This window comes from Pecten maximus, unplaced genomic scaffold (assembly GCF_902652985.1).
Source record: "Pecten maximus unplaced genomic scaffold, xPecMax1.1, whole genome shotgun sequence".
Lineage (NCBI taxonomy): Eukaryota > Metazoa > Mollusca > Bivalvia > Pectinida > Pectinidae > Pecten > Pecten maximus.
Genome location: NW_022982897.1, coordinates 1 through 15,157, shown reverse-complemented (window position 1 = coordinate 15,157; position 15,157 = coordinate 1). Strand labels below are relative to the sequence as shown.

At 35.4% G+C, this 15,157-nt stretch overlaps 1 protein-coding gene across 1 annotated transcript; it reads right to left on the bottom strand.

Annotated features, from left to right (window-relative positions):
• Positions 1-5,421: 5,421 nt before the first annotated feature.
• LOC117321104 (serine/threonine-protein kinase PINK1, mitochondrial-like) lies at positions 5,422-14,935 on the bottom strand (the record flags this gene model as incomplete). The annotated part of the gene is given in 7 exon segments (XM_033875574.1): positions 5,422-5,549; positions 6,960-7,123; positions 9,390-9,569; positions 9,943-10,144; positions 12,423-12,716; positions 13,647-13,794; positions 14,438-14,935. Coding segments are annotated over 7 exon segments (1,461 nt in total), but the record flags the coding sequence as incomplete, so codon positions are not given.
• Positions 14,936-15,157: the final 222 nt, after the last annotated feature.

Here is a 15,157-nt window from a genome sequence, read left to right as displayed (position 1 = left end):
TAGTTGTAGATGTAATATGAAGGTCCTAGATTACCTGTAAAATTAATGAGGCCTTTCTTTTCAAACTTTTGAGGATCCCATGCCTATAAGCGCTTCACAAATTATCATTATCATTAGCATTTGAAAAAATATTTATACATTTGATGTAGCGCCCCATCTAGCTACCAGCTTTTAGATAAGAGAGAGCTCAGGTTAAAAACATTTGTGTGATTGTTTTAGGATTTTATCGTGTGTGCGAGCCCTGGTTTGAATGATGTTATGTCAAGGTTTTGAATGATATTTTGTGGCAGATTGTTCTATCCCTTCAGTGCCTTCTGTAAAATAGCGATAACAAACTTCAATTGTCAAAATACAATATGGCTGCCTGTCAGCCATGTTGTTTTCCGATTAGTCTCAAAATGCAATATCCATAACTAGGCACCGAGGGGAACCTACATATAAAATTTGAGAAAGATCCCTTCAGCACTTTCTGAGAAAGTGATAACAAACTTCAATTGTCCAAATCCAAGATGGCTGCCTGTCGGCCATATTGTTTTCCGATTTGTCTCAAAATGCAATATGCATAATTAATGTAAGCACCAAGAGGAACCTACATATGAAATTTGAGAAAGATCAATTCAGTGCTTTCTGAGAAATAGCAATAACAAACTTCAATTGTCAAAACCTAAGATGGCTGCCTGTCGGCCATATTGTTTTCCGATTGGTCTCAAAATGCATTATGCATAACCACCCACCAAGGGAAACCTACATATCAAATTTTAGAAAGATCCCTTCAGCACTTTTTGAGAAATTGCGATAACAAACTTCAATTGTCCAAATCCAAGATGGCTGCCTGTCGGCCATGTTGTTTTCCGATTAGTCTCAAAACGCAATATGCATAACTAGGCACCGAGGGGAACCTACTTATGAAATTTGAAAAAGATCCCGTCAACACTTTCTGAGAAATAGTGATAACAAACTTCAATTGACAAAATCAAAGATGGCTGCCTATCGGCCTTATTGTTTTCCGATTGGTCTCAAAATGCAATATGCATAACTGATGTTAGCACCAAGAGGAACCTACATATGAAATTTGAGAAAGATCAATTCAGTGCTTTCTGAGAAATAGCAATAACAAACTTCAATTGTCAAAACCTAAGATGGCTGCCTGTCGGCCATATTGTTTTCCGATTGGTCTCAAAATGCAATATGCATAACTAGAAACCAAGAGAAACCTATGAAATTTTAGAAGATCCCTTCAGTACTTTGAGAAATAGCGATACAAGAATTGTTTACCGATGGAGGGAAGGACGGACCACTGACGCAGGGCGATTTGAATAGCCCACCATCTGATGATGGTGGGTTAAAAACACCTGGGTCTGATAAACAGACTCTGGAAGCGTAGAATGCGGATGTAGACAGGGCAGGGTATACCATCACGACGGGCACATTAAACTAAGCACTATATTCAAAACTTAGAATTACATGCTCATATCAGCTCAGACTTGAGACAGTTTCTTAAGAGTGAACATGATTTTCATATAGCACTCTACGTTATATGTTTACACTCCATACTGTGTAGCTACAAATCATCTATACAACAAAAACACATTCATTCACATGTACAGTTCAAATCAATTTGAAGTGGAATTTTGTTTTTCACTTATGTACATTGCATCAAATATTCTCCGCAATAGTATATGTACCATATACATAACTGTAACTGCATGATACATATATATATGTATGTATGGTATATATATCATGTTAATTAATGTTAGTGAGATGTGAATGTAGCTATATGTATTGATATCATCGATTTCAAAATCAGAGTTTTTTTTTTAATCTGCAGCATCTGTCAGATGAAAATGTAGTTCGAATGCCCAAACTGGATGAACTGTACATGTAGTAGCATTCTTCAAAGTCCATTATGAATGCTTTTCATACAAATGTATTTCTTTCAATTGTTCATGTGTTTAAATTATTAGAACACTGAAGTAATTTTTATTTTCATAAAAATGGAAGTACTGCTCATCTTTAAAACTAAATTGGATATTGATAAGATGAATTTGCCAAAATGTTAAAAATCAAAACTTATTAAGTAGAATCTAAACAGTTGTAAATGGCTAAGCCCACTATTCTTAACAACAAAATTACTTATTTTGATTCTCTGTCAAATATAATCAGGTTACTTGAAGACTTTGTCAGAAAAGTTAACACATATATACATTATTAATAGTTGCTTTAATTAAATTAATCTGAATTTGAACATTAAACCGACTTAACAATTTAAATGAAAAAAATGTGTTTTCACCATTTACCATAATTGACAAGAAGAAAATAATTATTTAACTCAACCTATGATATAGTATGTAACAGTCATCAAGACAATACTATTATCTTTAGTCATGCCAAGTTATTTCACAATAGGATATATGCACAACACAAAAAAGTTTTACAAATTTTTGTTGTTTAGAAGAATAATGAACTTAGTAATTTTTGCTGTTCTTCTCAAATAATATGTACTAGTGTTGTAAAGAAAAAAAGATTAAATAATAATAATAAATCTAAGTGATAATAAATTATTTGCATTGATTTATCAATAATTTACTGTGCATTAGTTTAAAGGTTAATTTAATTCAGAAGCTGAAATGATTTAAGACAGAAAAAAACCGCAGATGTAGGAATATAACATTTCCACTGCCTTTAAATATCTCTGGTTAAATTTAGCAATCAGTACATTTCCATGAAAAATGGTGTTTTCTAAAGAGTTACTGCCCTTTAACCGTCCCTGAAGCGTTCAAAACTCCACCAAACATAATAAAGGTCTATGTAGATGTACATCGTAGACCCCTTTCTTTTTTATAATATGCTTCGACTGTTATGTAATATTTCAAATGATAATGATAGATCATTTTCTATTTTTTTTAAACCATCACGAATATTAGAAAAAAAGAATCAGTCGCTATAATTAGAGATGAAATTTTCAGTGACGTCTACATCTGCATGCAGACAGCCACGTTAATGCGGTACGCGTTCTGTAAACGAAAAACTTCATGTGCATTACGTAGGATATAATCAATAGATCCGAAGTCAATATTAATATTCACAAGTCCATTTGACATTTCGAAACCCTATTCAGTGAGAATTTATTTAACTTTTTATTTGCAAACATGCGTATGGTACTCGACTGCCGTTGTTGTGATATTGTCATGATGAATAGACAACTTTTTTTCTTTCGTAAAAAAACATCTATATAATCTAACCATCTGCAGACTACATCAATCACATGCAAGTTAATATTTCAGTGAGAAAATGACATTCAAAGTTGGGTTTGATCACCTACTCTTTCTTTTATTATTGTTTACATTACTGAAAGATGGCGGACAAAATCGGATGCTGGATGAGTGATTTTTCAATGTACAAAATAACAACGATATTCCGACGAAACTTTATCAATATTATAACCCATTCAGTAACATGCCACCAAAGAAAAAAAACACATAGATGTCGATGATGAAAATTCAGCGTGATGTTAGTAGATTTTTCTTCCGGGTCACAGGTAAGCAGCAATATGGCGCCAGCGAAAAGTCGATTGTATCATTCCGCGTGAAATCTAATGCGTTCAACGCGGAAAAATATTCTTACGTATCATCGACAGAACATACTTAAATTAAATACTTTGAAAACTATCTATTTGTGAGGTTCTGTTGTTTTGTCATATATCTAACGAAACTGCAGTGTTGCATTTGACTCCGTAAGTCACGGGACTATTTTTTTTTTGCGATAGAATATGATTGTGAAGTGGCAGTGGAAGTTGTGTCAGAGCGAACGAAAATGCCAAAAAAAAACCACATTGTCCTGTGAGCTTTTAAAATACAACAAAACAAAAGGTGATTTTTTTTAATAGCTGAACTTCACTGTATGTCATTTTTTATCGTGAAGTTAAACAAATATTTACTGCATAACATTACGGAGTTACTGTAAAGCAACGTTTAGATTGGCCAACAGCAGTATCCGCCAGAGCCCTCAAAAGCGCTGACATAGACTCAAACTTACGTTTGTGTCTACGTTTGTGTCAACAAAACAAAAGGTAATTTTTTTATAGCTGAACTTTACTATATGTCATTTTTTATCGTGAATATTTACGATATTTACAAATATTTACTGCATAGCATTACGGAGTTACTGTAAAGCAACGGTTAGATTGGCCAAGGCAGTATCCGCCAGAGGGCATCGTAGATTTTGTCAGCTACACCTCAAAAGCGCTGACATAGACTCAAACTTACGTTTGTGTCAAAAACAAGTGAAGTGTAGTCTTACTAAAATAACTAATCAAATACTTTTTGTAAAGTCACGAAGAAATTGGTTGAAATGTACTGGATTCTGCACAGGTGTATAGTATGCAAGATGCAAATTAATGGATTTTCAACATTTTATAAAAATTGATTTCAGATAACCCACACTGGCAGATTCCCTGCGGGTCATTCAATGATTAAATTTTTATATATATGTAAATTGTATGCTGTATTTTGCTATCAATTTATCATGGCCAAAAGCAATGAATATTTTGTTTGTTTGTTTGGTTTTTTTGTACTATTCTATTTGTATCTGGCATCTGTGTGCATACCAGGAAGCAAATAACAATATAAAACCTGCAGTGTCTACATTTACATGAACAAATTCAATAGATAGCTCATTATAACAGATAAACAACTTTAAGGACCAATGGGCCTGTATCTTTCACCTGCTTATTATGCTACATTGAAGTTGAACTAGATCATGAATGCTGATGCTTAGCTGTTTACCACATTATTCAAATATGTAAGAAAATGTCCATTAAAGATTTCAGCATATATCAACGCTGTGACCTTAAATGTAGGTCAAGGTCATTCATTTGATAAAATTTAGGAGCCCTTCATCCTGGCATGCTAAAGGCCCTATATCAGGTCTCTGGGCTTCATGCTTATTAAGAAGAAGTCGTCTCATTTTCAAAGTATACATCTTATTGGCAATAAAATGCATCAAAACTAGACCACTTTACATGTGCACACCAAATTATATCAAAACTAGACCTTAGAAAATTATTGATTTGAACCTAAAGCTTAACAGATGAACAATTCTCCAAAATATATCTCTAATTCTCTGAAAATACATATTTTAAGATCACGGTAAATACTAATCAGATTTGTTTTAAATGCTTTCAATCAGTTATTAGCCTCAACTGCCAATACACCCATGTGTGTACGGGCAGACAAGGCTAGTAGAGAAGATAAAAAAAGGCATGACTTTAATAACCCTGAAAGTCAACTATCTAACAAATCCAAAAGTGTTTTTGTTTGGCTGTAGCAGGTGAAACTATATAAAGATCACAGCAATTTAATAATAAACTCCTTTCCTGCTTCTTTTCAGCTGTTGTTATGACTATATTATTATATTTACCTCCGGTGGCATCAAGGCTCCGTTTCCGCCTTTGTTAATTTCATCAGTAGGGTACGGAAGATGTAATCCGTTCTCACTATCGGCTAAACAGCATCCGAAGTCACTGATCACAAGGTGGGGGGTGGTGTCTTTTAAAACAGAAAGAAAGTCACTGTTCAAAAGATCAGAATCTTTATACAATGTTCAATGGATCCAACTCTCAAAGGTGAAATCCTGTTTATTATATTTTTGCCCCTAGATCACCCATTCACACAACAAGAGAAATCCATTTGATTTACATTTCACTGTAAAAAGATTTTGGCACACCAATCCCTTCCCTCTTGTTGATCAACATTTCTTCCTCTTTGTCAATTTAAAATGAAATCCAACTCTTACGACAGGATATACAGTGCAACTTCCGAAAACCGAACCTTCTAAAAACCGAACACCTCTTAATACCGAACGAATTGTTATTGTACGGAATCGGTCCTTCTTTATTATGGTATTTAAAAATTTCCAAATACCGATCCCTCTGAATTCCGAACACCGGACCGATTTTGTCTCCGGTTCCTGATAAAGTATACCAAAAATTACTTCTGAAAACCGGCCTTACCTGAGCGATTATGACACGAGGCCAGGCTAGTCAACCGTGAAACAACAACTGTGACGGTTATTGTGCGAAGCCAAATTGTGTCTCGATCGGGACTTACGTTTACATGTAGGTGATTTGTACAGGTAATCCAATAAATACCCTGAGGGGCGTTATGATTGTAGTGTATAATCAACACGGTAATTAATACTAATTATGAAACAATGCCACACTTCATCGAAGCGCAGCAGATTCCATGTTAATCTTCGCAATACAAGTAGAGCTAGGAGCCTGAGTTTCGCATTCTAATCTAAATGAGGCCCAATAAGGGGTGTTCTTGCAGGGTCATAACTATACACACTGAAATAATGCCAGTGTCCGATGTTTATTTTTAAGACAATAACGATATCGGGAATACGACCGGTATCAACTGATCAATTGTAATTCATATTGAAGCAAGACATCTTCACACACTATCATATCATTCGATTTCCGTTTTTTGTAAAATCATTAAATATCCCGTATTAGGCCCCACCACATGGCGAAGCAACAGAATGCAGGTCGATCGTGAAGTGCAGTAAATGTATAAAACTATATAAAACTACAGTTAGTCATTTTAATTTCTTATATAATCTGTAATATATGCATTGATTTACTTTCATGATATTCATATTCTTCAGACAAACCAAATTATCTATGTGCGTATAGTAGGCCTAGTGTCGGTTTGTAATCGGGTACAATCTAACATCGTCCGACCAATTATATTCGGAACTCGACCGGTTATTTTGACCAACTTCTCCAAACCGAACCCTCTGTAAACCGAACAAATATCAATGTCCCATGCATGTTCGGTTTATAGAGGTTCCACTGTATAAGATTTAACGCTGAGATTTTATGGTGACTCCATAGATTATTCAGAATGAATTAATTACTTAATTTAATAATTAAGAGTGAGAAATTAAACAATTACCATTGTTACAGTCCAGTAAAATATTATCACTCTTCAGATCCCTGTGTGCGATGCCATGTTGTCTCAGATGGACAGTGCCCTCTAGCAGCTGGCAGAGGAGAAGACACCTGGTATGGGCAGATAACTCCTCCAGCTCTAAAAACTGTCTCAGAGTCTGATCATACCTACAAGAACAATCGTTAAAAAATGACCATTTTAAACAATAACTGAAGACAATAATGATGTTAAACAAATTATCAAAGTGTCATTGTAGATGATACAACTTTAAATTTGTCTTCAAATATAATATTTTTCTGTTCTTACTGAAATTTAATTTGAATAAATTTTAATTCTTGATTTCAAGTTCAACTGATGAACAGTATTATTATGGAAAAGCCTATCATCTGAAAATGTATAATTGAAACTTTAAACAAAAATAAGTTGCAAGAACATCGGTACTAATGATGCTGGAGAAGCACATTTTGGGATTTGGATGACAAAATGAACAAGAGATCCCAGAGGGATCTTGGCGCCCACCATTGAATGATCTTTATAGGTTCCATGTCAGATTGATCTTTTCCCTACTTTTCCCTTCCTCTAAGTCTTACTTATCTGTGTAAATTCAGAAACAGCCCTCTAGTACTTTTCAAACAAGGGGAACCTATATACAGAATTTAAGATTTAGCTATAATGGCTGTCTGTCGGCCATGTTGTTTTCGTATTGGTCCCAATATGCAAAACTAGGCACTGAGGGGAACCTACATATGACATTTGAAAAAGATCCCTTCAGTACTTTCACAGAAATAGCGATAACAAACTTCAATTGTCAAAATCCGAAATGGCTGCCTGTCGGCCATGTTGTTTTCTGATTAGTCTCAAAATGCAATATGCATAACTAGGCACCGACGGGAACATGCATATGAAATTTTAGAAAGATCCCTTCATTACTTTCTGAGAAATAGCGATAACAAACTTCAATTGTCAAAATCCAAGATGGCTGCCTGTCAGCCATGTTGTTTTCTGATTGGTCTCAAAATGCAATATGCATAACTAGGCACTGAGGGGAACCTGCATATGAAATTTCAGAAAGATCCCTTCATTACTTTCTGAGAAATAGCGATAACAAATTTTAATTGTCAAAATCCAAGATGGCTGCCTGTCAGCAATGTTGTTTTCCTATTGGTCTCAAAATGCAATATGCATAAGTAGGCATCAAGGGGAACCTACATATGAAATTTGAGAAAGATCCCTTCAGTTCTTTCACAGAAAAAGCGATAACAAATTTCAATTGTCAAAATCCAAGATGGCTGCCTGTTGGCCATGTTGTTTTCCGATTGGTCTCAAAATGCAATATGCATAACTAGGCACTGAGGGGAACCTGCATATGAAATTTCAGAAAGATCCCTTCATTACTTTCACAGAAATAGCGATAACAAACTTTAATTGTCAGAATCCAAGATGGCTGCCTGTCAGCCATGTTGTTTTCTGATTAGTCTCAAAATGCAATATGCATAACCAGGCACAAAGAGGAACCTGCATATGAAATTTGAGAAAGATCCCTTCAGTACTTTCACAGAAATAGTGATAACAAATTCTTCAATTGTCAAAATCCAAGATGGCTGCCTGTCGGCCATTTTGTTTTCCGATTGGTCCCAAAATGCAATATGCATAACTAGGCACCAAAGGAAACCTACATATAAAATTTGAGAAAGATCCCTTCAGTACTTCCTCAGAAATAGCGTTAACAAACTCCAATTGTCAAAATCCAAGATGGCTGCCTGTCGGCCATGTTGTTTTCCGATCGGTCCCAAAATGAAATATGCATAACTAGGCACCAAAGGGAACCTACATATGACATTTGAGAAAGATCCCTTCAGTACTTCCTCAGAAATAGAGATAATAAAAACTTCAATTGTCAAAATCCAAGATGGCTGCCTGTCGGCCATGTTGTTTTCTGATCGGTCCCAAAATGCAATATGCATAACTAGGCACCAAGGGGAACCTACATATGAAATTTGAGAAAGATCCCTTCAATACTTTCTCAGAAATAGAGATAACAAACTTCAATTGTCAAAATCCAAGATGGCTGCCTGTCGGCCATGTTGTTTTCCGATCGGTCCCAAAATGCAATATGCACAACTAGGCACCAAGGGGAACCTACATATGAAATTTGAGAAAGATCCCATCAGCACTTTATCAGAAATAGCGATAACAAGAATTGTTTACGGACGGAGGGACGGACGGACGGACGGAGGGACGGACGGACGACGGACCACGGACGCAGGGCGATTTGAATAGCCCACCATCTGATGATGGTGGGCTAAAAATTCCAGACAATTAAAAGAAACAAATAACTAAAGAAAGGAAGTTCCAGTTTGCAAAGGTATGCAAAGTATGTTCCACAATGATAAGAACTTGGCTCAAACTCAATGAAATAATTCAAGAACTCACTTTTTCATCACAATGAACATGGTCTGGTTACGACCGAGGCCTTGAGGGTTAAGTCTTTTTGGGAGAGCGGCCGGGTAGTTATCCAATGCACCAGGCAGGTCAGGTAAAGGGTCGACAAACACGCCCAACATCTCCACAATATTGGAGTGAACTGGTAAGGATTTCAGACGTACTCGATTCCTGCAAAAACAATCAAAGTTAACCAGAAAGCTAGCTTTATCTACCGGTACCTCCCTTTTCATTTCTATAGAGGATTATAGGCTAACAACATTTACTATATCTATCCAAATATAGCTTTTAAAGTAAAGAACATATTGAATCATTGGTTTATTGATAATAAATCCAGTTATCGTCCTAGTAACATTGGATCCCATTTGCCTATACACACAAACTTGTAGCTATACTTTTAATGCAACATTTTGGGCATAAATTTTGACATACTTGCAGATGTTTACATAGGCCTTGAAACCCTTTCCGAGACTTCACAGTCACGGTCAAACTGTTTAAACTGCAAGAAATGAACAAACTTCAACCAGATAACAGTAAAGCTTACCTATTTTGCCAGAGCAGGTTATCATCCTGATTGACAGTCAACATCCTAGCTGGGACAGCTTCCTTCAGCATGGCACGCATGATGGCATCAGTGTTTGACTCAATGTCATAGTTATACATCATTTTTATAGCCAGGTTATAGTCCTCCTGTTGTCCCAGCTGGCTAGCTTCAGAATCTGGCAGAGTTGTCTCCCCTTGTCTCTCTAAACATGATACATAAATATTACAAGAATGAAGTACAATTCATTGCTATTTTATCATTTTAGAATTTGATCAATGACCAAGCATTATCAATGTCAATTTCAACAAATTTCATTGATATAAAGAATTATCATTTGATGTATGTCTGTATTTTGTTCAATTAGAAATGTTAGTAACTAAGGCCACACCAAATTAATCAGTTGTTCTTCGGGAAACTGGTAAAAAAAATTGGGGCGAGCGAGCGAAATTTTTTTTTCTACCAAAAAATTTCCATTTAGAGATTTCAAGAGGCGAAGCGTTCAAATGATGTGCGAGCGATATTTTTTTCCATTATTTTTTTTTCATCAAATGTTGGAAATAAACTGAATACCATATTGAACATATGTTTGTGTCTATTTGTGATCAATTCAAGTACATGTATATCATGAAGTGATTTCATACACAAATAACTAAACAATTGTATGTAAAATCCAATAACAATTTAATACCTTATCTACTTGATCAAATCAAACTTAACACAGTTCTCTCATTTGTATGGAACAAATACCGGTATAATAGAAAATAATGTATAAAACAAAAGAAAATTGGCACAGAAAAAACAAAATCACTATATCATATATAATTATCTGGAACAAAAATAACAATACCATATAAAACAACAGAAAATTGGCATATTAGAAACACAATCATTAAAATGTATACGGCTGGGAATTCAGCATCTATCAAATATAATTGACTTGTATTTAACAGTAAAACTAAGGGCTTTTCCAGTAAAACATCTACCCTACCCCAGGAGTCCAGTTTGTTTTAGGGGTACCACCCAAAGAATTTATTTAATTAATTTTAATACACAGAAGTAATTGGAGCGAAATCTAACCATGGACAGAGGTGAATTGTTTTGGAATCCTGGGGTCATTTAGATATTTTAATGGAATAGCCCTAATACTAAGAGGACAACTGTGAAATGATGAAATTGGAATAAAATAATTCCACATTTTCTGATTATTATTATGGAATACAAATAAAAAAAATATCACATAGGTACTGACCTGGTTTAACAAAAAATATCATTCTTCAAAATGAAATAAATACTTTGATTGTTACCACATTACAAAAAATTTCCAAGGTGGTAGTTTCCAATTATTGTATATAATGACCCATGTATTGTATATACCATTGATAATAAAATACTGTTTAAACCAAGGTGGTAGTTAATACTGCGGATAAAAAGGTCATAAAACGTTTCATTGTTCTCCGCTTCGATCGCTGTATTTAACATTAGTGCACCCGACCCCCTCTGTACACTTACTATAAAAATACCCATACTATTCCAAGAATTTACAGCAGACTATCCTCTACTCCTATACGTATATGAGGTCTTATTCCACCTGATTACATTGGTGGATATCGTTACATGACAGCCTGTCAAAAGTTTCCTGTCTTCCTGGTGTTTCAAGCGTCGAAATGTGTTGTAATAACCGGAAAAAGAAGTTGGAAAATGGGGAAAAAAATCCGGATTTGACGATTTTTCCGGAGGTACGGGAAAAATTATTTTTATCTTTTTCTCGACTTTGATATTTTTGGAGCGGGATTCCCGACGAACAACTGATTAATTTGGTGTGGCCTAAGAGATGAAAGGGTATACCATGGTGAACCGAGATATTTTTCTTCCAGTTGGGTACATGGTAAAGTAACTCCAAACTCCACTATGTGCACCTAAGGTGGTAATTTTTGCACAGGGTGGCTATTATACTATGCACCGGTGTTGTGAAAATCCCCAAGGTAATATAAAAGCGAGTTTCTGATTGGTCAAGTGAGATCCAATCGCAAGCGACCTTACAATAAACCTGTATTTTGACAGGAAAATGGAATCAGATGAAACAGTCTGAAAGATATTCCAGCTTCCTAGTAGTGATAGTCATCTCTGTATACATTTTTCTATTTCTGCATTCTAAAATATTGAACCGAAAAAAAAAGATCCGTCAACACAGCACTACAATATCTACCAAACCATGCTGAAAATGTACTGTTTCATCCCCAGTGATTAAATTGGAAGATATCCCTGTTTTAGACTAAATTCAGAGAGATTTTGACAACATCAAGGTATTTAAGGTGTCCTTTCTACAATTTGAAGACTAAAATTCATTGGCAAATACAACTTTTACTGTTTCAAATTTATCCGATAGTTAATTGAAGGTTTAGAAAACAGGTTGGTTTTAAGATATGTGTATGCCAAAATATTTGTCTTTATAGATTGTACAAACTTTCGAAAGTCCTCACCTGAACCTACTGTAGAATCACTGGGTGAGTCATTGTCATGGTCAGAGAGATCACCAAGGATAACAATATCATCATCATCATCATCATTGTTATTCCTGCGGTCATCTGCGATGGCATCACTGTCAAGGTCATTTTCTTGTGGAAGAATGACAAGGTCATCATCAATGTCGTCAGAGAGTTCATCGTCATCACCGAGGATAACAATATCACTGTCTGTGTCAAGGGAGATAATGCTGCTGGAGTCATCAACATCATTGACCTCATCATCTGCAGGGTAGATTGGCTGTACAAATTCTGTAACAAAGATCACAGCTCTGATTTAAATGATATCTAACAACTAAAATTTTGTCACCATCCATTAGTATTAGTATGATGAAAATGGATTAAGACAAAACCTATTCAAAACAAATTATTTTTGAAGGATGCATTAAGCTTTATAGGATCAAGACAATAGTAAAATTGATCCTGGTGACCTAATTATATAGGCAGTAACAAAAAACAGTATTGATTTTCTGAAATTATTTATTTAGCCATTTCATGAAATTGAAAAGAAATCAAGAACTTGATGCATGGAGCAACTGTGCAAATTCTTATCTTTATTGATTGATAACCATATCAACATACACATACAGACATTTCCAAAAATAGTGACGATGATCTCATACATGTCAACCTCTGAAACCTCCAATGAGGGAGATCTCCCTAATTCCACATCCAGAATGAACGAGAAAGTGCGTGAAAAAAATCACGACGTTTTTGTGATGTTCCTCATGAGCTTGTGCAGGTGGTAATTACCTCGGGCTACAATTCGATATTAAAATTTGACTACAATGGTTAATTTTAAGGAATAATAATAATAAAAAAAATAGAAAAAATGATTAATTCTTTTAAAAAATGTTTTTAGAAATTTCATAGAGAGGAACTGTATTTAGTGAATTAATAATGATGTAATCACTTGAAATCTGCAACCATTAAACAAAAGTAACTGCATGTACCAAATCGGGATTTAGGGGAAATTTTAATGATTTTCCGGGCACTTCCCGCGGAATCCGGGATGGTTGACACCTATGTGATCTATACATAATGACTTAATTTTGTTTTGCATGCAGGAATCTACTCATTGTTAATAGCAATAGAAATATTGAGCTCAAGGAAAATTTTTACTTAGTATTTGAATATTATTACATATAATTATAATTAGTATTAACTGCTCTCAGTAATTACCTTCAAATTCCGGGGATTTGAACCTGGCTTTGTACACAGCAGCATTACAGCCCTGACCTATTTGACTTCCCACATCAAAAATATCCAGTGATAACTGTTGTACCTGGTCCAGAAAAGATCCTTTCTGCTTGTGCTTACAGAAAATAGCCTAAAACAAACATTTGAATTCATATTTGTATACCAACAATTAAATCACATCAAACAATTGCAAACAACACCATAAACAGTTCTGGTAACACATGAGTATAATGAAAATATGATATATAATACCAATGTCAACACATTTGGCAAACAGGAACCAATTTGATCACTTTCCGAGTCTGAAATAATTATAACAATTAATATTCAACTGTCAAATTCAAGATGGCCCAATGTCAGTCATTTCGTTTTCCAGCCAGTCCCAAAACTAACCATGTATGCATAACATGGAACCAAGGAGATCCATTTAGTAATTTCAGAGAAAGTAAACCAGTTTTTGTTTTCTAATTAGCCCCAATATTTAATGTTAGTTAGAAACGGTAAGTTAGGGAATCTCATAAGAAATGTGAAAGATATGCTTTAGAAAAGGAAACAATGAAGGCTGTATAGAGATGGACAACGGATGGATTGAATGACGACAAGAACACGGACAAACAGCCCAGCATCAAAATTCATCGTCAAATACAAGTTGTCTCACAAAATCAAGTCTGTCTCAACTTTCTGAGCGAGTCACCAACAATAAAATATGTAAATTACTGAATATCAGAGGCCTATATACAGTACGTATATGTGCCTTTGATAGCATTGCATACTCGAACTTCTGATGACAGATCATCTTTCTCTGTCTCTCGCTGTTGACCTTGGAGAGCAAATCCAGCAAAGGCGAAAGCGAAAGTGGGTAGAAGTGTTGGTCGATTTGGCAGCGCAAAACGAGTAGCCGCTCTTCTACGCAGCTCACTTGCTAGTGTACGAGTTGGAACAAGTGGAAATAGTCGTCCTATCAACAGCTGTTTTGGCTGGATAGAAACTTCTGTGCGGACGTAAGCAGGCTTTGATTTGTCGGCAACTGGAGGCTTTGCGATTTTCTTACGAAGAACATTTTGAACCACTTGCTTCCCGTGTTTCCAAGCCTTTGACAGCACAAGTCTAGCTGACATGTTTGTGTTTTCTTTTAGAGCCTGGGCTTGAAGCCCAAAGGCTCGAGTAAATACGTTGACTCCGATGGCTACAATGTTCCGCGATATTCTGACGAAAGAACTGCGTAGATTGCATCCATGACACTGCCTTATTTTAAGAAAACCTACGAGGGATTCCGAAAGAAAATTACCGGAAGTCAATACCGGAAGTGAATTATTAGAAATGCTCCGAGTGGCCCAAGACGGACGAGCCGGACAACGATAGAGAAGATATTCCCGAAAATTAATCTGTAAGTCAACATTGTAGAAACATATAACCCAACTCTACACACTAACATCACAAATGGTTCTGCACATCACACCCGAAATGGCATTTACCTATTTGCGTTTAGGTTT